Source organism: Rhamphochromis sp. 'chilingali' (genome assembly GCF_963969265.1).
Source record: "Rhamphochromis sp. 'chilingali' genome assembly, chromosome: 6".
Classification (NCBI taxonomy): Eukaryota; Metazoa; Chordata; class Actinopteri; order Cichliformes; family Cichlidae; genus Rhamphochromis; species Rhamphochromis sp. 'chilingali'.
In genome coordinates, this window is record NC_137933.1 from 12,077,490 (window position 1) to 12,104,773 (window position 27,284).

The 27,284-nt window shown below is 42.8% G+C and overlaps 1 protein-coding gene across 8 annotated transcripts in view; it reads right to left on the reverse strand.

Annotated features, from left to right (window-relative positions):
• neo1a (neogenin 1a) overlaps positions 1-27,284 on the reverse strand; it is a 160,227-nt gene that overhangs the window by 8,702 nt on the left and 124,241 nt on the right. For 5 of the 8 annotated variants that reach the window (XM_080884018.1, XM_080884012.1, XM_080884011.1 and 2 more), the window contains exons 8-20: positions 22,891-23,125; positions 20,326-20,480; positions 18,248-18,396; positions 16,513-16,651; positions 15,741-15,790; positions 13,103-13,244; positions 11,178-11,288; positions 10,869-11,063; positions 9,122-9,217; positions 5,195-5,418; positions 1,870-2,008; positions 616-723; positions 96-290 (exon numbers count right to left, since the gene is read on the reverse strand). In XM_080884018.1, coding sequence (XP_080740144.1) covers positions 96-290; positions 616-723; positions 1,870-2,008; positions 5,195-5,418; positions 9,122-9,217; positions 10,869-11,063; positions 11,178-11,288; positions 13,103-13,244; positions 15,741-15,790; positions 16,513-16,651; positions 18,248-18,396; positions 20,326-20,480; positions 22,891-23,125 — 1,938 coding nt within the window. The remainder of the gene's footprint in view (positions 1-95; positions 291-615; positions 724-1,869; positions 2,009-5,194; positions 5,419-9,121; positions 9,218-10,868; positions 11,064-11,177; positions 11,289-13,102; positions 13,245-15,740; positions 15,791-16,512; positions 16,652-18,247; positions 18,397-20,325; positions 20,481-22,890; positions 23,126-27,284) is intronic. The other 3 variants (XM_080884016.1, XM_080884015.1, XM_080884017.1) reach the window with 3 other exon arrangements.

Here is a 27,284-nt window from a genome sequence, read left to right on the forward strand (position 1 = left end):
GAGAGCTTAAACGTCTATTTAACCGATGGACCTTTGACTTTGTTTAACAGTCTGTAAATGCTGCCATGTGAAAAACGTGCGTCACATAAACTTACTTTTTGGAGTGCGGAACTGCACGGGCTCAGACATGGGGCCCATGCCTTTTGAGTTTCGGGCCTGAATCTTGAAGTAGTAGGTGGTGTCCAGCGTTAGCTCCTGGATCTGGTGAGTCAGACGATTGCCCACCACTGGTTCGATAACCCAGTCGTGGACCACGGCGTTTACATCTGTACTGTAGTAGATGATATAGCCTACAAAAGAAGACGCCAAGAACAACGAGCAATTGTTTAAAATGTAGTTTTAAAGTAAGATCACGGATATTGTTTTTATTCTTAAGAGCCCCAACAGGAGAGCATGAGTGATGCATTTACATACTTTTCTGAAAGATATCTACTTTTACAGAAAAAATATCAGTCTGCAGCTGGGTGATCAGACAGCTCCCAGACATATTCACAATCTGCACATCAATTCTTCACCTAAATGTGAGTCCATTGCAGTGCAGAGATGCTACAAAATGGTCAAAATAATAAGTAGTGAGAAATCTGTGTGAAGGACAAGAGAGGCTTTGGGGCTCACCAGTGATTTTTCCATTGGCCTCAGAGGGAGGCTGCCAGTTGACAATTATGGTGCGTGGTTTGTTCTCTTTGCTCACCACAGTCACATCCTTCGGGGCGGAGCTGGGAGCTGTGACAGGGATGGAGACGAGACATTGTTCGAGCTGATGAGAAGGTTAAATAACACACATGCACATGTTCCTACTACTAACTTTCATTTCAGGATATAAATAAAATGTGGAAAGTTTTATGCTGATAGTATTCCCCCTGGACTAAAAAGCTACAGTTTTTATATACTATACTTGTGTGTGTGTGTGTGGGTGTGTTGATGATGCACACGCACACAATAGCATCCATTTCCTCAGCTGTGAGACAAACCCCGGGTGGGCTGAAATAAAAACGCTGTTCACCTTTCCTTTAGAAAACTCAAAAATATTTATGCAAGAGATTAAAAGAAATTGTTTTTCTTTTAGTAATCTCAAAGCAGGTTATTATTTTTTTAAATATTATCTTTTTTTTGGCATTTTGCCTTTATTTGATAGCGATAGTGGAGACAGACAGGAAAGCAGAGAGAGGGGGTAGGAGACGCTGCAAAGGGCCCCAGGTTGGATTCGAACCTGGGCCACTGGCTTCTGGCCATATGGTTGCCTGCTCACCCACAGAGCTAAAGTCGTACAGGTACTGAGAGTTTGCTTGTTGGTTGATTACCTGTTAGTTATGCAGCCAGCTTTTTTAAAAAAAACAAACAAACCCACACACACAAAGGGAGTTTATGGCTTTTCAAACAGGCTACCCCTCCTGAATGAAAGACCAGCCAAAAGTAGTCTAAGGGAGAATGACTGTATCCATGAATTTTTTACTGCTCTTCAGGCTGAGACACCTGGTCCAGAGTTTAATATAAACTGTATTTCTATTAATATTATTACATTTTGGAAGAATGGTTAGTCCCTACCTACTCTCCTTAAATTATCACCTGCAATTAATCCCCAACTTTGCTGCAGTTTTCCTTAATTTCTATTTTAGTTACTTTTCACTGTTTGGGTTAATGGCAGTCTTTGGTTTTTACTGGACTACACTGTGGAGTCACAGCTTGCTTGATAATCTTCAAGCATTGCCCCTCCTCCTTCCTTGGTCGGCAAGAAGTACAATGTCACTCCTGAGCCAGCCAGGGGGGCTCGTTACACCGTAGGTGTCGTGTTCGTGTCTTTGTACTCATGTATGTGCTGTGTGTGTTTATGCGCGGTTGTTTGTGTCTGCGTGTCTGCAGTGCTCCTACTGGTCTCAAAGGTGGTGCCCTGGGCTGTCATGCTCCATGTGCTGACACGGCGGCCTTTGGTCACCATGACGGAGAATTCGTACAGCGTGTTGGGCTTCAGATCTGGCACCGTGTAGCTCAGGTTGGTGGTGTTGACCATCTGGGGAAAAACGAGCAAAAGCGGCAAACAAGAAATCAGTTTGTGAGACGGCAGAGCCGCCGAACAACCCTGGAAACTGTTTTCCGGCAGAGAAAAGAATAGAGCTGTGTGATTTTTACTAACTGAATAACACCTGCAGATGTCTTGCTTTTCCAGACTAACAATCCAAACACTAAACACGTCAAGTTTCAATCTCAGAGAGAACAAAAACATTCACGACTGAGAAGCTGAAGCAAGGCGGCGTTTCAGAATCATTTAAATGCTCCTTCAAGTATAAAACCAGCTCCACAGATCAGTAAGACCTGTTTTAGTTCTAAAATAAATTACCAGTGTGAAGCATTCACATTCACGAGGCATTATGTGCACTATCCAGTGTTTGGAACCACATCCTTTCCATCTTTTGATGGTTTCAATCATGTTTATACGAAATACTCAGTTTTCACTTTATTAGGTATGCCTTGCTAAAATGAGTAAGGTCTGATGAAACAGTCCCGCAATAATTTCCGTGTTTATAATGCTTGGGTTTTTGTTGCAGCTGTTCCGAAGAGGTATTAATTCAACCTCACAGTTACAGCCAAAACAGGGCCTATTTACATCATTGAGAGTAAATATGGCAGGTAAACAACAAAAGCAAAAAAAAACAAAACCTGTCAATTTAAAAATAAATTACATTGTTAACCACCAACTAATATCCTGAACATTAAAACCTTCATGAAGTGGGGTTTTATTGCAAGACTTTTGCAATGGACTGAGTGCACAGTGCCACAAAGAAAGTGCATCATTTACAAAACATCTGTATACGTTATTAAGCGCTAGTGAACTATTTAGAATCTGAAGTTACGCAACATTTATCTCGAGCTCCACTGGGATGAACCAGCATGAGAAAAAAAGTAGTCGTAGCAGCACAGAGTCAGGTTCTCCAGTGTCCTGTCTATAATGTTGCGTGCTATGGCAGAAGTGCAGCTCTCCATTGGGGGCTGTCAAACAGAGGGCAGTAGGATAGGAAATGAAAACACCCTGTTCTTTAGAACCATGCAGCCTGTTAGAGAGCAGTCATCCCTTCAATAATGTACAAGCGTGTCTGTGGACTTGCACTAAGGGAGGCATTAAGGTGAAGGCTTTACTGCTGGTATACCTCTTGAGTACAGCTATGTTTACATACACGATGTACTGTAAAGTTTCAGAGCCTCTCTAATAGACATCATAATATATTAGATTGGTGATGAGCCTCAGTGACACAAAACGTTTTAAGCATCCATTCATGGCAGCAAGCTGAGCAGTACTCCATATATCTGTACTGTTGTGGATTTACATTGTGTTAATGAATCTGCTGTGTAACAAGGCATCGCTCAAATTCTCCCTCCATTTCACTTTGAGTGACAACAAACCTTTGCAGTTCAATGGAAGCCTCAAACAAAAAACACTGGGTGCCAGCATCCGGTGCAAGACCTGGATACTGAGTCTCCGTACGTTTGTGCATACACCTTTCAAGGTGGCGGTATGGAGAATGCACCATCAGATCTACGCTCTCTTTTTCTAGTTCTCAGTTCGCCTCGTCCTTGTTGAATAATTTATCGGGAAACGCCGGCCTTTATCTGAGCTCTGCTCGGTCACAGGTTTGCACACATGCATGATACAAGGACCACACACACACACACACACACACACACATCCGCTGTGCTCTATTATTTGGAGACAAGTAATCATCATAATTGAGCTGCAGCTCAGGAATTGGAATCGGAATCTCAAACAGCCTGTTCAAGGCTTGGCTCACAGTCACTACAAATATTTTAACTCTTCAGAGAGAGTGCCTCTTGATTTGCATCTGTTGGACACTAATCCCAGTAAATAAATGTACGATTCTCATGTGGTGTTCTTCACTGATGAAGAACTATTGTTAGGATTTTGTAACAAACCAAAACAAATTTTTTTTTTAACACAGGAAAATCTGCTTGTTTAAATTCCTCAAATGAAGTTTAGTTTAGCTGAGCTGTTCAAGTACAATCACTCACTATCTTTGTATACATCTCTTGACATTGTTACTCCCTCATTTTCATTTCTCATGTTCATGACTATTTGTTTGGCCACTTACGTTTGCAATCCTGCCAGTCGTTGAACTGCTTCAACTCAAAGGGTGCTGTTCAAGCGATTAATTGATTAATCCAATTCTGTGCCAATGTCTGTTAGTTTCGGGATCTGCCTTAACCACCTGCTTGATTTAAATTTTACAGGAAATGCAGCATCATATGATCCAGTGTTTGCTTTCACCCTCGCCCTTTGCTGATCGCTCTTCTGAGTCATTCTAAGTTAAGCTATTGCTAACTCAAACTAATATCTCAATGAATCAGCTTTTTTAAAACTGAAAGGAGCGATGGAGCTGCACACGTCTGACTTCCTATGGACGTAACTGACCAACTTTTTGTATTTTCATCCAGCGCAGAAAGGAATCAGACTGTAGCTGCTTGTGGAAAGATGGGGGGAAAACCAGTTGCTGACAGGCTTCTTTATGAAAGGAACATGAGTGTGTGAGGCTGCACTGTAAACAAACGCACCAGCTGCTCTTCTGCTTGACAAAGTAGCTGCTAAAGGACTGTTTACTCCAGCCATTGATAACACAAAGACTTCTACTCAGAATCCAGCTGTTTTAAAAAAAAGCTAACTTCATGTAAGAGTAACGAGCCTAACGAACAGGACGACCAATCATGTAAGAGCAAGTTCTGAGTTCTGATGATCATAAAAGTGCAGAGCAGAGGATCAGGTCCTCTTTATAGCCCTTCAAAGGTTGAATGAAAACAGATCATCACACTTGTACAAATACCATGCTGCCCCCGAGCTTGGGAGCTGCTGTGGGAATACTTAATTATATATGCCCTCATATGACATCACTTTTTATTTTCAGCGCATCAATACGAATATGAAGGGATGCACAGAAATAAACTGAAATCGTACTATATTGCTGCATCACTAATGTTTGGACACAGCGATCTGATTTGACTTGTTCTCCGTGCTAAATGTGTTGCTTATTTGAAAGCGTTGAACTGAACCAGAAACAGTTGAATGAGCTCCAAAGATTAAAAAAACCCAAAAACAATAAAAGTCTAACTAAACCTGCTTTGGTTAAAGAACTGATGTCGAATTGTAAATCTGATAAACTGAATGCAATCATGCGAAAGAAGAATCTCTTACCTTCACTTTAGTGTTGGCAGGGATGTTGGTCTTCCATCGCACTGTGTAGTAGCGGTTATCTGTAACCTTTTGGCTCTTGGGCAGCGAGTTGTCGGCCCAGGTCACCTTGATGGTGTCGTGGCTCAGCACCGACGCCTGAACGCCCACCGGCGGCATCATGGGGAGAGGGTCTGGTACTGGGGTGTATGGAGCATGTAAGAGGTCGTACAGGTCAACATCGGGGTCTACAGGGTCAGGACATCAGGCCATAAAACCCAACATGCATGCGCACAAAAAATTAAAATGAGCAAATTAAAACGGAATGTGAAGCGTGGTGGATCAGACAGTGGAGCCAAAACAGGACGTGGGGAGGGACGCAGAGGAAGAAATAAGGTTAATGCGTTAAAAATGCAGGACGATGGTGAGGGAGGAGGGGGAGGTGGATGGTTAAGTGCAACAGGGATGGGATTGGGAAGGGTGAAAAGAAGGAGAGAGAAGATTCTATTAGAAAAACAGACACTGACCTCTACAATAAGACCAATCTACAGAAGCTACAGTACAGTATGTGCTGCTCTATCAACTGTAGCACTACGGAAAGAGAGGAAGAGATACTCTATTCATTAAGAAAAGATTACAGTAAATGGAAAACCGGAGTGAAAGAAGACACCCGTAATCCCGCTGCCAAAAGTTACATATTAATGTCAACCCAGTCATTTCAAAGAAAGAGTCAAAACGCATTTACAGATGTTTACATCATGGAGCTTTTACAACATTTTAAAGCAAAGTGGATGAACAGACGGGACACTGAGTGCCCAGGAATATCTTCCCAGAGAGCTGCCAAGAAGGCGCATTATGTTCTTGAAAACTGAAGAAGGAAAACTGAGGATTTAAGGAAGAAGCCTGGAGGCACAGAAGAGGGGAGAGACACTAACAAATGGTCCTGCGGTTGAGGGCTTGTGTCATATTGCTGCTTTTGTTGTGCGGCTCAAAGGTGGAAAGCTTGCTGCGAGAGGGCGAGGTTGGTTGCTCCCTACTTCCAGTTGCAGTCCCTCTTAGAATCAATGCTAGACAATGACTTGTATACTCTTTTAAAAATATACAACTGAAAATATATGCGACCAAACATCTTTAAAAGTGTTAGATTCAGACAGTCAGCTTTGTGCTTAGTGCCTTTACTTAATATGGGTAATTTTATACTAGGATATACACTCACCAGCCACTTCAATAGGTACACCTGCTCAACTGCTAATGCAAATATCTAAACAGGCAATCACATGACAGCAACTCAATGCTTTTAGGCATGTAAACAAGATAAAGAGCCCCCACCCCAAAAAAAAAACAAAAAAAACAAAACAAAAAAAAAACGTGATGCTCATCCTGAGTATTTCAGAAACTGCTGAGTTTACAGAGATCAGAGGAGAGTGAGCCGATTGCCCAGAGCTGATAGAAAGGCAGCAGTAACAGTACTCCTAGCACTGATTACAACCAGGGTGTGTAGAAGAGCATCTCTGAACACACAACGTATTGAAGCAGATGGGCTACAGCGGTGAGGACCACACACTTCTCCCACTAAGAACAGGAAACTGAGGCCATGGTTCTCACAGCCTCACCAAATTTGGACAGTAGGACACTGGAAAAAACGTTATGAGGTTTATGAGCCTCGGCGGCTGATGCGACATTCAGACGGATGGGTCAGAATTTGTCATAAAGGTGGGGGAACAGCAGATTGGCTGTGTGATGAAGTCATCTTAACAGCATACAGGACTATGGTCGTTCCGGCACCTTTCCAAATGCGTGTCAACAGAATTAGAGCAGTTTTGAAGGGAAAGAGGGTCTAACCATTACAAGTGTGATGTACCAAATGAGTGTCCGGTGAGTGTATGTGTGGTGCATTTTGGAGAAATGCATAGATAATTCAGTAAAAAAACACAAATACTTGAATACTAACAATATCATAATACTACTGTCTCTCCAGTTTGCACAATTCTCAGCAGTACTCAACCAGAGGTAATTAAGTAAAAGCTTCCATAGTGTAATATTAATATCTTTTTAAATGTTGAGTGGGGTTCAAACTAAGGGTCCAACAGGCAGCTGCTGGCCATCATGCTGAATGATAAACACTTTAAGATGACCTCGTGGCCGGTGAATTCACTGCTCACAGCTCTGTCCTTGGTTTAGCTGTGACTGGAGAAAAAGCTCTGGTCCGTCACCCGTGATGACACTCCTCCTCAGCCTACTTGTTGGCCCTCTACTCTCTGCCTCGCTCCATTTGATGCCTCTGTACATAGCTGCCCTCATTATACGCCCAAGACTGAGTCACAGAGTTTGTGTGTGCGTGATGAAGCGCCAAGCATTCATGCGGCTGTGGAGAGGCACTGAGGTTTTGGAGTGGCATGCAAGCTACATTTCTTTACCCAGGCTGGAAGAATACAGCGTTCAATATTGTGAAGGAGAAAAGGCTGACTTGCCCTTGTGGAAAAAAACACCTTTTTGAAATAGAGGTGAAATATTTCATTTCCTGCTTTTCAGTTAAGCGTCGTATTATAAAGTATTCAGCCTAGCACTTTCTCAACCAAAGTTCACCAAGTTTTCCTCAGTTTTTTTCAAAAGTAAAAGTACTATGTAGGTCAGCTTGTCTTTTTAATCCCGACTTGAACAAACTGGCAGGAAGGGAACGCGCCCCTGAGGATTCAGCAGCAGACGATGGTGGTGGGCTTTGGTTCTGCTTTGAGAGGAAACGTTTGGATCTGACGAAGGGTTGCCAAAGCCACCACAGGGGGTCTGCGTGTGCACAGCTCTGTATGTGAGTGTGTATGTGAGAGGATGTGAGGAAGCGTCATAGAGAGAAGGGTACAGTATGACAGCGTGCGAGTGTGTGCGCGCACTCCGGCTGCCACCCCCCCTCGACGCATGTTGACGTGATTCATGTCATCCAGCATCCAACCCCTCCTCAATTGGTTGGTGCAATAGTGCTGCAGCAGAGACAAACTGAGAGTGATCAAGGCTGAGCGGAGAGGTGGGAGGCTGGATGGGAAAAAGAGGCGGGTGCAGCCCACATTCTGGGACACCCCAGAGTGCATGGGCTGGCTGTCTTCTGACACTGTCACATAATCTGTGTGAACTCCACGAACATGCAGTCTAACTGGCAGTGCCTCACGCTTTAAGATCATTTGTCAAGCACCCAGGATTGGGACTTAAGTCCTACTTTTAATTGTGTGGCTGGCAGCCTAACAGGACTGTCCATATTCTGCGGCTGTTTTTAGTCTGCAGCACAGAGAAAACTGCGTCTCAGAGTTCGACTGATGCTGGATATTTCAGGTCAGTGCTGATGTCTGCCAAAATCCCATTACGCTAACATTGCATAATGAACATTTGTGATGAGGCTCTTTTGAAGTCGGTTATGAAAGACTTCATACAAACTTGTCGCTGCATAAAATATTCTTCTTTTGCCTGATGAAGGTTTTTTTCCTTCTTTACTTAAAAAAAAAAACCTCAAGTAAAGCTTCTGCCGTTCATCCTGGTTAAAATATCCATAATCACTCTCACATCAGGACTGATAGTCTGGGATAAAAAAATTAAGGGGTTTGCTCACTTGATTAAAAAGAGACTCAAGTATTCTGGGGGCCATGATGAAGAGAGTTAATTAGAGCAGTGAGACTCCCCGATGACCCATTATCTGTCTGGTAATTTGAAGTCGAGACACATTTTTTCTGATAATGACGGCGGATTAGAGAGAGCGAATAACTGTAACTCAGAATTTTATTTTTTTTTACAGCCACACGGTGCAAGGAGCACTGCTCACATTACATGTGATCTGAAGAACAACAAGATGAAGAGACTAAATGTGACCACTTCAAATGTTGCGTCTGAGCGCTTCAAGGTGTAAGAAATCCACTATCGCTTCAAATAAGAAAAGCCATTCGACATGTGGATGTGTCTGGTTCCTACCCGACTGTGCTCTGGTGACGGCGCTCTCGTACACGGGAATGCCTTCACCCACGTTATTGAAGGCTTTTAGTGTGATCACGTAGTGGGAGCTGGGGTCTGTGAGAGAAAGAGAAGGATGGGGGGAATAAATTGATGCAGCCACCTCATCAACCAAAACTCTTGAGACGCTCAGCTTGAGATTGCAATATTAGCAGAGCGAGTATTTCAATACAATCAGTCCTATTACAGCCATTATAATAGAGACCTCAATTATGCACATATACAGTACTGTGTAAAAGTCTTGAGCCAACCCTCATCTCTTTACATGTTTCTTCTTCTATCAGATGGATCAGCTGAAAGGCCAGGTGTATGTTTGGTGGGTCTTTGGCGGATTTGATCTCTTAAAACATGATTCAGATGCAGTTCATCTGCTGAAGTCTAAGAAAAGCGTCTGGACTTTTCGCCTCTCATCGAGGTGAAAAGTCTTGAAGACACTTTTCTTTCCAAGCTCCTTAGACTGCGTCTGCCGCTTCTTTTGACCCAACTAGTCCAGTTTTTTTCAAATGTTTTCTGTTTTAGGGACACACTTCACACCAGCTAATATTCAGCTAATAGCCCTTTGGGATTCACATTGTTGGGTCAACAATACCATTTCAAGTATGTCAAACTGTGTTATCTTTGGCATTTTTCACAGATTCTACTAAAGAAACAAGAACAAATTCTGTGTTTTTGTGACAGGCTGCTAAGTAGCAAAGTGCCTAAAGATACAATGTAAAATTTGTTCTTCACCAAGTCATCTGCTATGTGTAGACACAACGCTGATCCATTCCTTTAGTTAGGTGTCTTTTGTATGCTTGAATGATTCATAAGTCAGTGTTAAGTGGCTAAAGAGACGAAACTCTGAAAATGGTCAGGTTCAAGGGATTGGACTAAAAATGACTGAAAATAAATTGATGTCCAAATAAAAACTGTGAAAGGCCTTCAGAAAGCCTCATTGGAAGAAAAATATGAAGAAATGGTTGAAAAATTCCTCCCTGTGTCTCTTTTTTCTATCCATCTTCTAGGCCCCCTTACTACAGCATTTAGACAGTGATCAGCTGTGGCAGTAGAGTGTGATGATAGAGTGTGATGCGCATTATATACTTAGAAGAACAAAAAAAAAATCAAATGTTTCTTGAACGGTGGTTCTATCAGAGCAGCGCTTCCTGAGGTTTAAAAGGAATTAACTTTAATTTCATCATGTAGGTTTTAGAGTCAAATACAGTTTGTGTGAGCTTCCCAAAGGCTGCATTGATCACATGCGGAGAAATGGCCCTCATGCAAAAGAAGAAGCAGAACATTTTAATGAGGTAAAACTGGTTTGATGACAGCGAGTGCTAAAACCACCAAATATTTTATTCAAATATCATGACCTTTAATTATTGTGTGCCCATTAGGCCAATCTGTATAATTAGCAGCTCAGGCGTGTGGTGGAGAGGATCTTATTAATTCTCTAAACACTCACTGTGGGGTACAGATGAATTAATTCAGTGCTTGTGCGTCTGCCTGTGTGTTTGCTTATAATACACAAACCATTAATTAAACTTAGCGTATAAAGTATCACATCAAATAGATCACATTAACATTTTGTCTGATAATGATTTGACACGTGGATCATTAGTATTTGATCCTTATGTGTAACTATTTTGGGGACAAGAATGTGCACACATCGATACAAAAAGCTGAAAGAAACACATGTGAAGAACAAAAAGGGAGCGACCGTTCTTACCGAGGTTCTCGATAGTGAAGTAGCGCTGCTTGTAGTCCACTTTGATGGTCTGCGCGTGTGGACTGCCAATGCCGTAGCCAATCGCGTAACCGCGCACCATAATGTCCTGGTTCTCCGGCGGCGTCCAGCTCACCACGATGCTGTTGACCAGCGGCCGGACGTGCAGCGAGCTAGGCTGGTCCGGAACACGGGACTCTGATGGGGGAGAAGCAGGAAAAACTTCAGATGAGGAGGAAAAATAAATGCTAAAATAAATAATTGCTCAAAACCAAGTGACAGCTTCCGGTTTAGTAAAACAGCTGACGTTACCATCCAAGTCGCTCTCAAACGTCTCTGCCGTCATCCACTCGGTGGCCGGTCCCGTGCCATTTACCGTCATGGCTGACACTCGGAAGGAGTACTCCGTTCCATGCTCGAGACCTGGACGGGCAACACCAACACATCAGCCTGAGATTCAAAACTGGAGTATTTAAATAGAGCTTTGGCCAAAATGATCCGCTAAGTCAACTCCTCCATTAAAACCTCTCTCAGTCCTGGTTTTACTACTGGTGCGCTCTGATTGGCTGGGTCAGTTGGGCTTTCAATAACACAAATATTTTAAAGCAGATACCTGATACGTCTCTCCACGGCTTAAGGAGAAAATCCATAACTCGCCTAATCTATATTAAAGTTGATTACATTTTATTTTCACATCTGATGAGTACGATTCAATGGGATTTAAAGAAAAACACAACACTAGCCTTTAAAACAAGTTAAAAAGAGAGTGTCTGATAAAAAGTAGCACAAAAGGAGAGACACTAAGAGCAGAAGTTTAAAAAAAATGGTAGTCTGGATTAATTCATATTTTAAAGCTATATCTCCCTTAGAGTGAGCTGCAACACCGCTGGGTGCCAGCTTTGGTATTCAGAGAAGAGGGGAACGCCTGCTGACAAATGATGTGTTGCTGTATTAATTTGCTACAAAATTTTTCATCATCGCCGTATTGTCCCATTTGCACGCTACATGCTAATCCTGTACTCTCTTCGCTCTGTACCCACTATTCTGGGCCGCCCTTGGGGGTAGCTTCTGAAGACTGCCTAACCATCCGTGCCTCCGAGGCTACAACATCTTCTTCTAAACGCTTCTGAACCAACAAACACCCCTGTGTCCCCCCCCACAGAATGTTCTACAAAAATCAACTTTTAAGTGTATATTCTCTTTGATGCAGCACACAGCGTGAAGCCGGGCCACTTGAAAGTTGCTGAGACGACATCTAATATTAATCACCGCTGCCGTGCCTCTCTTGCGATATTGTGCATATTTTGCTGATAGCGGTGGGTAATGTTAGGGTACAATAGGACATGTAACTCAATTGCAATGGGTTTAGAAACTGATGTGTGGATGTTGAGTAAATAAACAGGCCCGCAGTTAGTCTGACTAATCCCATGAATCATCCGATACGCATCTTCAGGCTCAAGATAAGAGATTTATAAAAAAATTTTTTTAAAGAAAATCCTGCACCCCATCAGACACAGCTCACACTTTCCAAGACGCATCAGATAAAGATACTAAAATATAGAGATGACATGGAGTCTGATAGCATAAAAGTTTGAGCTTAGGGCTCAGTGAAAACGTCAAAAAGGGGAATTCTTTGTGGATCCATCATTTTAAAATCTGATTCGATATGTAAATCTATGCATCTGTATCACTTTTGGGCTTTTAGACGAGGGCATAAAACCATCACAGTGATGTCATTGTTTTTGTGTACAGCTCTAAAAACACCCTGCAGACGTGCACAGGGATGCATGTGTCCATAACTGTACAGCAAAGTCTTTTGCTCACAGCACTGCCTGTTAAGAAAACTGTTCATGTCTCCTCTCCAACTTGTCTTTGCACTTTTTTATCTGGTGATGGGATGACTTTTCGTAGCTGCAGGGCGTGTATAGCTCTAAATGATCCGTCTTTCAAACCCGGTTCTGAACCTGCGTATCCAGGGTGGTTTGGAGACTTTGTTTTCAAACTGGGTTAAAAGGCCAAGCACATACAAGAAACATTTTACTAGCAGATGTGAACTATGGTGGCTCTCTTCCCACACCTGAACACCCACTGAATGTAACTGGAGGTAAATTTTATAGCTAAACTCTTCCTGTACACATGGTAATAAATGCAATACATTCATAAGCACTTCCACTGGTCTGAGGGAAGAGGACGGATTTATTCAAAAAGTCATTAGTCACAATTTTTTTATTCATTACCATCCATGAGCTTGTAAAGCTGGGTGCCTTCAGTGGTTTCAGATTCGCTCCTGCGGGATCCTTTCCGGTATCGTATCTTGTAGCCGGTGATCTTCCCGTTCTGGCCGCTCAGGGGCGGAGGCTGCCACCGAAGCATGATGCTCTGAGACGGGGAAAGGTGTAAATGAAACAGAATGTCATGTTTAGCAAGTACTTTTGGGGCCTGTAGCTGTAAAGGTGACCTCACAGTTTAGCAGGCGGCATCGCACCTTCCCACGCACCTTGGCGTGGACCTTTGTGTTAACAGTGTCACCGCGGTCCAAACAAGAGGGAGACCCACATCGAGCAAACACCCCCGTGAGCGCGAGAGATGCAGCGCAAACAGATGCATTAGGAAGAGATGACTATGAATAATAAAAGTTGCGATGATAAGCGAGGTGTGTGGTCAGGTTAAACCTGCAGAGACACCGAGGCAGAGAGATGAAGGCAAGACGCTCTGCTGGCGGGCCCACGCTGCACTCTTTTGGGATGTGCGCTGCTGAGTTTTTGTGTGCCCATGTGTGTTTAAAGAGATAGGTGGGGGGTGGCTCAGCGTGGGAGAAGAGTTAATTAACGCTTCCCCACTGTCACACTGATGCACAAAAGCCCGAGTACACGCACAGGGCACGCGTGCGCTCCTCCCCAGCAGAGTCGAGGGAATTGCACAAATTAAATTTGTGTGAAGTGTGTTCAATTATTTCCATTTTTCTTATTACACTATCGGCCCCGGCTCGTCATGTCTGTTGCGTTTCTACCTTCCTGGCGCTAATCACAAAAAACAGTTTAATTGACTTTTGTAAACTCACAGGGGAAGGTGAAGAGGCTGATGCCAAAAGCAAAAAAATACAACAACAACAAAAAACCCAGAGAAGTAAGAAAACACGATGATCAGGTTGCCTTGTAGGTGAAAGATGCACCTTTCTGCTTGACAGGACCCAAAGAGGAGACCACACATGAAATGAATGTTAATTAGCTCTTTTCCACTTTGGTTGGGTGTACCGAACTAATTGCATAAATGGTTTGTATCTAAATAATTGTACTGTAATTATTCTTTTAATGGCTTGTTTACGCTCAAAGTGAAAGACAACGACAACAAAAAGAGAAAATGAGATGAATTACTGAATGACACTTAAAGGGGGAAAAAAAGAAGAAATCTGTCAGATGTTTGTTTCACAGCTTTAAACCGCTTGGTCCGGGCCAAAGTGAGGAGGGACAGCTGGCCTCACGCACACTATCCTCTCAGAAAACTATTCATGTGCCTTCCACAGACTGAGCCCGCTTCATTTTACTCTTAAAATTAGCATGAGAGCATTTTCTCTCTACAAATCTCAGCAGAGGATCCCTCAGCATGGGTGGCTAGCTCTAACTCAGGCTGGGAGTGTGTGATAGGATTGTCTGTCAGTGTTTTCCCTCACTTGTGCTAAGCATCGACCCGCAAAGGGCCAAAAGTGCTGGTTGCCGTTTTTGTAGTCAGTGCACACACCCCGAGGTTTTCCCTATCTCTTCTTTTTTTCTTTTTGCAATTGCTGTCTCACATGTCATGAGTGAGAAACATCTTTTGTAAAAATTAATCCCTCACTCGGGTGGGAAAGTACAATAAACAGGCCTACAGCTCTCTGTTTGAAGATCAAATGGCTGAGATGATGGGCAGCCGAGGCCCGTTTCCTGTTTTAATCAGGGGCGTGTTGTGCAGCCAGCAGCCACCTCAGCAGCCTTATCAAATAAAGCGCGTCACGCGAGAACTGCGGCATGTCTCGGCTGAAATAAACAGGATTTAACAATGAAACTTAAAAAGACTGAGAGGATGCCAGGACTTGTTGGCTGAGCTGTGGGGGAAAAAAAAGAAATTGATCCAGTTATCTCTGCTCCAAAGAGAAAATTGAATCCAGATAAAATGAGATCTCACTTTTAAACAAGTAAATCTTTTTATCACGTTGCCTATAAGCCTGCTAACAAAAAAAAAAACAAAAGGTGAGTGAGAAAGTGAGATCTCTGTTACAGAGGGTGAATTGGAAACTGGTAAGTCATCACACTTCTAACCGTTTGCACTTAATGAACCGATATTGGTTGAAAAGTTAACTTTTCCAACTTACATTCATTATGAGTTGTGTTATGTTGGGTTTCAACTAGATGTCTAACTTCATTCGACCTATAAATTCTACCTGAGTATCAGTTTTAGTTAGCCCGCATCTTCCTGTATCCTGTCAGATTTGAGCTGTAGGCTCCCGTGCCAGTTTCTGTACGGATGGAGTGATACTGAGGATAAAACCTTCTGACAGGCGAGTCTCCTGCCGACGAGAAGATCGATGAGGGTTCACACGCCCTCTTAACCAGCTGGGGCTACAAGGATCTGACGCAACTAATAACACAGCAACAACGGTGCACTGGCCTGCGGGCTATGTATCTGTTCAACTGTTTGTGTGCGCGAGTAAGCGAACGAGCGGGCGGGTGAAGGCGGATTTGCTCAAGCAAACACATAAACGCAATTGCTGTACAACAAACAGTCTGCAGGCAGTTTAGGTGTACCTGTAGCTTAAGTCCTCAACAAGGCAACAGAGAAACCTAAACAAGTTAAAAAGGTCCGTCGACGCTCCCTTCAGTCGAGACAAATAAACCTCACCTTTGAGTTATGGACCTCGATGGTCAGGTTTTGAGGCGGGGCACTTGGTACTGTGGAAAAATGAAAACACCAACAATTTGTTAGTGTAAAACTAAAGAAAACATAGAAATCTACATTTTGGCAGAGCTCAAACAATCAAGTTATTAATTAACTGGACAGAACAACGTTGTAAACAGAGCCCCGTTAACTGAGAACCTCAAGTTTTGGACTGCTGATTGGACATGATGTGGAAGCCGGGGTTGTCTTCCTTCTTTCAGCCGCTTCCTTTTCTGCCTTCAAGTCACCTTATTGTTAGAATCCTGTTTCACATCAACCCTCCTTTGTCCTCCTTTGCTAAATCCACATTAGCTCCTTTAATACAGCAAGGAAACGGTGTGTGATGACACATTTACCTCACCAGATGTATTTTATAGTTTCAATACTCTTTATACCCCAACTTTTCAAATGCTTTTGTGGTGGCTGTAGCTCAGGAGGTAGAGCAGTGATGTTTGATTACTGGCTGCTCCAGTCTGCGTGCCAAATATCCTCGGGCAATGTACTGAACCTTGAGTTGTTCCCAAAGAGTTTGAGTGTGAATGTGTGTGAATTTAAGGCAGAAAAGTACTTAAAAACCCCCCAAAACTGTTAAGTGAGACATGTTAAGCAAAAAGCTTTGAGTGCTCAAGAAGAGCAGAAAAGCACTATATAGGAACATTTCCAGTTACCATTTCAGTGGTGTTACAATAAAAGTCAAATTAGTGTTGGTACATTAACACTTCATCAGTCCACTAACCGTCAGACAGGGTGCGAACGACAACGTCCTCAGTGGAGACGCCAGGACCGTGCCTGTTGTTGGCCACCACACGGAAACTGTACTCTGTGTTCTTCTTCAGCCCCGCCATGCTGTACGACTGGCCGTCTACGTCAATATCCTGAATGAGAAAAGGAGGGAAGGAGAGGAACTTGTCAGTGAATTGAGAATCGTGCGACTTCCCTTGCTTAAAAAGCAAACACGCCTCTACTTTCACGGCTGCTCACCGACATCTCGATGTTTACGAACAACGGGAAAAACAAAAACCGAATACGTGAAGCTTGTACGAAAAGGAAACATTTATGATTACCTGCAGAAAAAGACAAAAACACTGATAGCACTACAGTGCAGCATTTTTATAGTATTTCACAGCCAACAGCAGTCTGATAAACGCAGACATTTAGGACCGTTCCAGTAGCTTCACAATGTGACGCCAGCCTTCATCGTTTCATCACGCTAACATTTGTGTTTGTAATTCGGTGTGAAAATGTCGTCTTCCGCAGAGACGCAATTTGTGCCTTCTGTGATTTTGACTTGCTTTGCTTTACAAATTGGGCACGCTGACACATGTCCAATTACTTCAAGCCTATTTGCATGCAGCTCTTTGGTTGTGACATTTGGAGAAAAAAAAGGCACTTGGAGGAAACTCTAATCTTGCTTCCAGAGCGGTCCATTCCTTGACCTCTGAACTTGGGTCAGCTGATTACCTCTGGCCACGTCACCCTTGAATTTGCATCATATGTTGTCCCCGTCTTCCCTCTGCCCTTTCAATATTTAATATCGGTTCAGCACTGTGTCTCTCTCTCTCAGTCCGCTTCCTTCACCTCTCCTTTACTACCACTTCATCTCTCCCCGTTTTTCACCTCATCTCTGGCTCTCTCCTCCAAGGAGCTGAGGCATCATTACTCAGTGCACCGGCTGACGTTTCATCCATTATCATATTAAAGGCTTTTTAATGCCTCACTGGCTTGCACACTGCTACTGCTGGGGTTGACTCAATATCTAAGCAGCTCGATTCCACTCTTGTGACAGAGTTAGTCCTGCAGAGAAGCACCAAGTGAATCATATCTGCTTTCTTTTAGCACAATGCCCTGCTGTTTCTGTGAGACGATGAATCATTAAGAACGCCGCCAAAAATCAGCACAAAGGGTCTTGGCAAATGATTAGGGATTCTTACCTCATCACAATTTGTATGAGAAACCAATCAGTTGTACGCATTTTATCTAATGGGCCCTGCGAAATCAGGCATCAGCTTCACACACTATGCCTCGCTCACAGGGTAAACTGTGAGCAGTGAGCAGTGAGCACACGCTGCATCTGTTTAAAGTCTGCGCTTATTTCAGGTGATTTAAGCAATTTATCACCGATAAAAGAAAAGCAAAACACAAAGACGACGTAGCAAAGCAAGCGGTGTGACATATGTTTCAGGACAATCTTGTTTAGAATTCAATAATAAAAAAAACAATCATGCAAATCTTCAATTTTACTTTAATTTTCGACTTATTTCTCCGATTAATGTGTTTTTAATTCATTGGTTTTTAAAATCTATTGTGAAGCACTTTGTAGCTTCATTTTAAGAGATGAGCTGCAATTTAAGGCAAAAGGTTTTGGACACCTGTTTATGTCTTTGCTACCTGCAAACCTTTGAATTCAAAAAAGTCTTCGCTAGGCGCTCGAGCAGCGTGAGTTTGTCCCTGGAGTGTGGTTCACGCCCTACCTGCTCTTTGCCGACGCTCTTGTCCGTGTAGTACAACTTGTACGAGAGGATCTCTCCATTGCCAGTGAGGGGTTTGTCCCAGCTGAGAGAAACGGAGGTCGGCGTGTTGGACACCCCCTGCAGGTTAGGAGCCGGGCCGGGTACTTGGACTGGTGACGAAATATCACAGGTGGACAGAAATTAGAAAAGCAGCAAGTGTGACCATTTTGTTCTCTTATCTTGAACCGTTCTTCATTTTTATTGTGTCTCATCTGGGAGAAAGAAACTAATTTACCAATTCCTAGTTCTTACCACCTAAGACATATTCTTGGCTACCTCACAGTCACATTTCCCAGCGCTAACACTGACGCCAAATTGTCCCCCTCTGGACTGGGCTGCCAGCGTGCTGATTTTCTTCCTATTCCCAGAACAAAAGCGGAAGTTTCAACAAAAACATCAGTATGCATCTAATATCCCATCACCGCTGGGATCCTGCTACCTTTGAATGTGGTAGCTTGTTTATTGTATTGCACTTGATTAGTAAATTAAGGCAGCAGAAACAGAATGTATATTTATATGTGTCTTATCCTGGCTTCATAATATGCTGGTATACTAGATGAATATGGGATGTAGTCCACTTTTACAATTAGCGCTGAGTTATTTTTGCAGCGGGAGCTGATCTGCTACATAACTCTGGTGCAGGAGGCTATGGAGAAACAGAACTGCACTGGTTATCTGGTGCAAACGTAAATGAAAGCAGACAGGAACCTCAAACTAAATATTTCATGTAATATGCAGCGTGCTCAAAGACGCAGCTATCGTAACAAAATGTGTATCACCGTTCTAATAATCTGTGACTACACTGTGTCTACGTATATGTACATGTTACTTGTTGTGTCTGTACTGTGGCCCATCGGATTTAAAATCAAGCAGTGACTCTGAGGTTCAAGTGCCAGCTGTCAGACATGCTATATGTCTGCTCTGGATACATCTTGTAGACATTAGCTGCAGGTGTTCCTGCCAGAAGAAAGAAGCTCCCATTTGTTAGCGTGCACAGATGTTAGAAGGGTGAGAGACTGTGTGTGTGTGTGTGCAGGTGTGTAAAGCCCGTCTCTAAAGAGAAGTGATACAGAGGGAGTGTGGTTTGCACATGCTTGGCACTCGGATGCAGGTCAACAGTTTAAGCTCCAGTTCGTAGCATGTTCTTACATTAAAGGCGCGCACACGCGACAGAGACATACGGCACAGCTACAGCCCGCCCTCACTGCTATCCCCCTGGGTGGCTGTGCTCCTGCTGCCGGGCATTAAGATGTAGCGTGTGTGCTTTTGTGTGTTGATTCGTCTGCCCTCCAACCAAGGACACAAGTAGAGAAACAGCAGCTGACCTACAAAGTGACAGTGACTGAGCTGTAGCTTGGTCGAGAGGAGAGGGTTGTCCACAGTCTGACAGTGTGCTGGGAAATCCCCTTCACAGCACTTTCAAGTGATTTTGGAGCAGCAGCCACAGAGAGGTTTACACACTCAAACACAAAGAGAGAGAGGAGAGGAAGGGAACCACTTTGCTACTCCTTCCTACAGTCGGGCTTATGTGTCCTCTATTCAAAACATCCTAATAAGTTTCTCAGTAGACTGGAAGAGGAGAGTGTTGGAATCTGGAATACTAATTTCCAGCATTCCTCACTCAAGTAGGCATGTTTTGAGCCAAACACACGGAAGATTCAAGTAAATGTAAACAAAAGTAAACAAGAAGCGGCTTAAAAGAAGAAAATGCAGCGCTTCTCTGGTCTGCTCTTGGGTGGTCTGCCTTAACGAACAGCACTAAACAGCCTTCTCTGTGTGTGCCCATGTGTGCGGGGAATATGGGATGTCTCTGTTTGAATTGAGTGTATACTGCATATGAGTGAATATTTGTTTGTGCGAATGTTTATTTGCCTCTTGTGTGCTTCCTTTGAGTGCATCCTGTTTGCATCAGTGTGAGCAGTGTGAGCACGCTTCCGACAAACTGGCTAGAGTGTGGCTTTGTGTTTATGTGTCCTGTTTACCAAGCATATATAAACGTGTGTGTGTGTGTGTGTGGAGTAAGTGAGCAAGAGTGTTACCTTCAGCTTGGGTGGCCACTTTGAGCGCTGCAGAGCTCTCGCCCTGGCCGTTGCTATTGTGGGCCACAACCCTGAAGCGATATTTGGTGTCTGGCATGAGGTTCTGGATGGTGACCTGCATCTCCCCTGGACGACTGGTATTCACGACTCGCTCCCTGATAGGGGGGGGGTGGGGGTGGGTCGCACGCAGACAGGTAACAGAACAGTTAATCATTCTGACCTTAAATTACCCAGAAGGTTTTGTTTAATGCTGGTTTGCAAGAAACAAAGTGAAGTGGCATTTAGAGCACCTAATATCTTGGTGCCAAACACATGTGCATAATAATGGCATCCAACTTTTTGAAGAAATCCTTATTGAGTTCACTCTTCCTATCAATGAGATAGGGAGTGTCCTCCAAAACTGAATGGTGTTTTTTTCTTGTATATTTTATATATTCCTGTATATTTTCTTGTTATTGAGATGCCCAGATATGTAATTTTCACATAAGTTATTTTAAATGGTAGAGATGCAAGCCACTCACTGCTTTCAAATTTGATGGGCAATACTTACTTTTTCCCCAGTTGATCCCTTAACCGCCAAAGGTGCCAAAATTAGTCAATAACGGAGAGAGTTGCTGGGATGGAAGTTTGGGGTTTTGTTATGTATAGTAAAATGTCATCAGCATAGAGCAATATAGTATTAGAGGTATATGCTGTGTCATAACCATGTATATCAGCGTGAGTGCGAATTGTCCGTGCCAGGGGTTCCAGAGCAAGAGTGAACAGTAATGGACTAAGAACACATCCCTGTCGTGTCCCTCTGCTGAGCTTAAACTGAGTGGATAATGTTTGGTTTGTAAGGATTCTTGTCCTAATTGAAATTTCTCTAAGACAGCAAAGAGATGGGGCCACTCAACATGATCAAATGCCTTTTCGGCATCTAAGCTAAGTATAAGTAGGTCCTGTTGCGCCTTAGAGGAGTAAATTATATTAAATAGACGTCTTAGATTGTTAAAGGAGCTCCTATCTGGTATAAAGCCTGTTTGATCTGAATGTACCAGTTTATCTATTACCATACCGAGTCTACTCGCTAGTATTTTAGCCAGGATTTTTTTGATCCGAATTTAATAAAGAGATAGGTCTATATGATCCCACTTCCTCCAAGACTACCGTTTTTTGGGAGTACAGTAATAACTGCTTTATTCAATGTTGGTGGTAAGGTGCCCACATTGTATGCATGGTTGTACAGTTTAAATAGATATGGAGCAAGTTTGATCTTGAGCTGTTTGTAAAATTCATTCCCTAACCCATCTGGGCCTGGACTCTTACCATCTTTACCATTTTATAATACACAATAGATTTAGTAATTTCTTTAGTTGTAATTTTGGCATTCAGGATCTTGCGATCCACCTGATCCAACACAGGGAGGTCACATCAGTGTCTTTCTTTTAATGTGTAAAAGGCTCAATTAGATTTTATATGTATATTATCTTTTGGCTGAGACTTTAAATTTTCTTTTCCTGTATTTCTTGGAGGCACTTTGTAACATTGGCTTTGATAATGAAGTTGATTAATACAGGACTTCCTAGTCTTAAAAATAAGTGTCATTATTAGTAAGCCTCATTATTTTTTTTAATCCATTAGTTGGCATCCATTAACTTCCCAAAAAAACCCAAACCCTCCATTCTGAAAACTTTCAATTTAAATGCGTTTTCCATCAAAATAATCCTTTTTGTACCTTAGAGTGGCTGAGATGCCACTTACCCACAGATACTCTCCCTCTGCATCTGCACGTCCCTCTTCATCACATGCTCTCTATGTGGAAGGAGTCCCAGTGGCCTTTCCACACTGCCACATCATTCTTTTGTTTAGTTTTTTATTTTTTTTTTAAGTGGGAATGGAAAATATAAAATCCGCAGTAACGGGAGCAGCTTTAAAATAAAACAAAACATCTTGATGGATTAACATTCGGAGGTATTCATTGCACTAACTTTATCTTCATGCAACTCCTTTACTCTGCTCCATATGCACGTCTGTATCACTGCTCCACACACAAAAACAGAGAGCAGAGGAGAGAAAGAAACTAGAGCAGAAACTGGCATGATTGCTAAATTAATGCTGGCACTGGTCTATAAACTAACCAGCTCACCTGTTGGCAGCAGGACCGGGAGACCTAGTTTACAACCTCGCTGAGTTATCGGTACGCTCCACGTATTTGCAGATTCTGTATATTAAAGGTTTGCTTTTGCTTACCGTCATGTTACAGAGAAGACATAAAAAAGAAGACTTGTGGAAAATCCTCTCAGCTTCTTAAATTTTATTTTCAGTCAGTAAATCCTCAGCCTGTGAAGCTGGGAGAAATTTACCACAGAACTATTTGGGGGGGGAAGCGAGCATGGTATTTGAACATTTGTTTTTGGGGTTTTTTGGGGTTTATATTTGTTTAAGAAGGAGGTTTTGCTTTAAGTAACTGAACTTCTTGAATCAGATATTTCAGTGGTCTGAGTGTGTGTACTTGAGCAATGTGCTGATGCCAGCAGTCGTGTGCGTGTATTAGTACCCCCTCCAGGAAAGTGTGCGTTCTACCTGCTCGTGCCCTCCTGGCTGTAGAAAATGGAGTAGGTCAACTCGTCCCCATGCGGCTCGGCTGGTTGACGCCAGGTCAGCTTGATGAAGCGAGTGGACACCAGCGAAGCCACGACGTCTCGGGGGGCCGAGGAGGTAGGCCCTGCTGGACTGCCTACACCTCTGGAGCCTGGTGTTACATGGTCAGTAGTGTTAGGAGTCAGTGAAGGGGGAGGGAAAGAGGGCAGGGCTACGACTTTGGGTTGGGAGGGGGTAGGGAGGGAGGGATGGTGGGATGAGAGCAAGGGAGACCGGGAGGGAGACAGCCGTAGCATGTCGGGGTCGGGTGGGAGAAATATTGTGCAGAGGTGCCCAAAAGGAGCAGGTTGAGGAGAGGAGTTGAAATGGAAATGAAAGTGGAACGAAAGAAAGGGAGGAAACAAAAAAAAGAAAAAACAAAATAACAACAACGTAACAAAAAAAAAAAAAGACTCTTGGTGTGACAAGGAACCACAATACAACACTTCTACTACACTCACAAAGCTGACAAAGAGGGAGGGACTACACATGCAGATCTACACACACCTGTCTAATGCAAGGGCAGTGGGAGCAGAACATAGTGTCACACACTTAACGTTCACCATCAGTGGCTTTCCTGCCAATCATTGGCATTAAAATGAATGATTGGACTGCATTTCTGCAAGGAGAGACACTTTGTCGTGACAGGGACAAAGTCGTCTCGTGGCCATCTGACTTTTATTTTACAGTAAAACAGCTTCGGACTAACCCAACCCCCCCTCTCACTTTAGCTTCTCATAACTAACGATGCTGCTGAAGCACTTCTGTCGTCGCATTCCACAGCCAAGCCACAGAAATGTTTGTGATTTCATTTCGAGTGCGTGTGTGTGTTTTTCTTTTTTCCTCCTCCTTTTCGGAGGAACAATCTGCGGTCGGACCTCGTGAGATCTGCTTTCCATTTGCCTGGCAAGCAGGCGAAACAAAACCATACGGAAAGAATGTTAGTCCGTATGACATTTCCATTTGTTTGCAGGTCGGGGGGAAACGGACTGGACGGCAAGGCTGAAAATATAGGAAAGGCGCATGGCAAGTGCTGTGCTCAAACGGTGTGTTATTACCGGAGAAATTGCGATGGAATGGAAAGCGGCTGCTGGCATATTTATCTGTCACAGCATGTGGACTAACCGCTAATTTGGCTTTCAGAATTTGTTTACGTATCAAAGAGTTCACCGACTTCTGTGATCATATAAAAGCCAACATATGATATAGAAGATTCTGACCCACCCCCAAAGAAAAATGACACTGTTTGTATACACTTTCTGTATATAAACACTCAAGAAACTTTAGCTTCAACTCCGTATTTATGGGCTCTGTGTATACCGAGTAATGCTCTAAAGAACTGCTGTTGAATTTGTAGCATGCTCCAGTACTTTGGATGGGAAATAAACAGATTGTCAGGCTCAATTTTAGCTTGTTTACATCTACACTCAATAAAAAAAAAAAGAAAAAAAAAAGGTACTGTTGCCCAAATTTGGATATCTGTCTATGAAATCCAAACTCTCGTTAAAGTCACAGACATCAGCACGACACCTTGTGTAGGATATGTGGAGGGCCGCTTCTTGCACATTTCAGGAATGTTTTTTTTTTTATTCATTCTCATCTGAAAAGATGGATTTAGGTCAGCTGAGTGATGAGGCCTTGCCTTACCCTACAAAAATCCAGTATTGTTTGAACTCCAGTGGCCAGCCAAAACTATTTTACACCATTTAGAAAAACACTGGCTGCCTTTTCCCTGCGATTAGGGTTCTTGTTCTAAAAGTGGTGAAGAAAACCCCCCAAAAAACAACCCAGCCGTCTCTCAATCTTCACCAAGCAAAGGTAATGACAGCCTCAAACAAGCTTAAAGCTGAAAGTCAGCACTTCAGCCTCAACGCCACGGTTTCATTTCAAATCCTGTTTGCTGGAGTAGTGCCAGCAACAATGAAAAACACATTATCATCCTAATACTTTCTGACTGCAGTGTAAATGACCAGATGCTGAATAATTATCCCCATTTATAAAGCGTCTTGCACACACACAAGCATCAGAATTACCGCCACCTAACTCGAACCAGGTTCACCGAATCACCAAAGGCTCAGTTTCTTAATAGGGAAGCGCTTCCTGAATTCCAAAAATCTGAACGCAGTAGAGTACAACCCAGAAACACAGCGCAAGTAGGAACTCCCGGCAAATACTGTGAATGGAACGACTCATTGTTGACATATTTCAAAAAGTTTTAACCTCAGAATATTCTATGAACAAGATACAATTCAGCTGGAAGATGAGATAAAGACAACATCCACAGGAAATTAGTAATTCTGCTTCCAGATTCAGGTTGTATAAAAGTAAAGTCCTGCAGGCAATAATCTATGAGTCCCTTGAGTCTGTAGAATTAATTTATTGAGATGAATACAATGGAATTAACAATTTAGAGATTTTAATGTGCATACTAATTTTGCCATATCTTCAGGAAAGAAGGATTAAAAGCTTGGAAGGCAAAAGATATGCTACTCTTTCATAGTAACCAGAAGGGCCCTGCTTGATAACCTCACGCTGTGCTCCAGCTCACATATTAAATATGAAATATTACTATTATTCCAACACACATATGGTTATATAGCAATGAAATATGCCTTTAAAGGCCTTCTCCTTTCCCTCAAATGATAACTGTTTGAAAGAACTTCAAAAGCAAAGTCGGATAGCAACATTTGCTTCACATTAGTCAGTTTTGCTTTGAACCCTGTTGAGCCACAACTTCTTGATTAAAACAGAAGAATAAGTCACAAGAGAATATGAGTTCAGCTTTAAGAAATGCATATCTGGACCTTGTTTTATTTCTTTTCCTTTTTCTTTTTTTTAACTCAACTTTATTAACCTTAACTAGTTGTTGGCTGGTTGTTGATGTCTGCAGAAAATGAGGAAAACGGGCTTTTAATAGGTCTAAGATTGTCTCCTAAGATGACACAGGAAACAGGTCACTGCCTTTGCACTCTGCTCAACGCCATAATTCTTTTAGCGAGCGAATTTGTCCATCAGTACTCTTGCCCAGTGTGGACTTCGAGGTTATCTCAGTTTGAAGCACAAACAGAATCAAGACCACCTCACAGATCAGACAAGGGCGAGGAAATAAAATCATTACGAGCGGCTTCCATCTTCATACACCGTGTCCGCCGTAGGTAATTGACATGCTGGGCAGTTTTCGGTGTCCTTCTGACAATCTCTCTTGTACATGTGTGCCTGGGATTGTTACAGTAAGAAGGTGTCAGCCTCCCACTGCTATTCATAGCTGATTAATAGTGTCATTAGTCTCCGTGCCAGAGGTAATGAATTACTGGCATTAAGGCTTAACGAGGAAGGTTACTTTAGATCTGCATAATAATCTGGGTAACCCAGGCAAAAAAACCCAACTGGGACAAAGACATGCTTAACGGGTCGTCTTAGCGTTCAATGGAAGCAAAACACGTTTCAGAAATAAAGAAATGGAGCGGTGTGAAAGTTCTGACTAAAGGCTCATAACTTTTATCTTGTGCTGCCAACATCATAATCCCTGTGAGCGTCGCTGGGCAAAGCTGCATTTCCATCAAACTGGTCCGAGTTCACCGATAAGAGAGCCAGCCTAACTCACCGGCTCAGCCTTACACACCTCTACCGAGAGAACGGAAACCTAATGAATGTCTGCAGGAAGCACACACAGCACTGTAACTACAGATAGCCTTTTCAGAAGGAATTCAGCAAGCCACACCAGGCTCTTGCAAAATGGATTTTCTCAGGCCTGGTTTCCATGTCTAATGTAGTTCGGTAATGACGACGGCGTAAGACACTGATGTAGCACAGTGCTAATGGTCCATTACTGAGTCACTACTTTCATCTGGCCAAGAAAAGAAGAAGAACAATGTACTCAAAAAGCATAGTCGAGAGTCTTCAGAACAGCATCACAAAGAAGACAGTCAATTAAAACTGCCAGTCATCAGTTCCACATCACCCTCCACCCCCCTTCTCTCTCTCTCTCCCTTCATGTCCCGTCCCTATCTACACTACACTGCCATTTTCAATAAAGAAATGAAAGCCAAAGTAAATAAAAATGACAGCCTTTGTCATGTTTTATGCAAACACGGAGTAGTCGCATTATGATAAAACCGAACAGCCTATCTGTAGGCCCGAAGGTTATTACAAAGAACTAGAAGAAATTTCCGCTGAACAAAGACAAAAACAATCTGTGGAGACATTAATTCTCTGAAATGTAAAAGGAACTGTAAGTAAGAACAGAGCAACTGCAAACTGGATCACTCTTATTGGTTCTCTAGTAAATGTAGCCACAAAAAAAAAGAAGAAGAAGAAGAAGAAGAATCGTTTTTCTT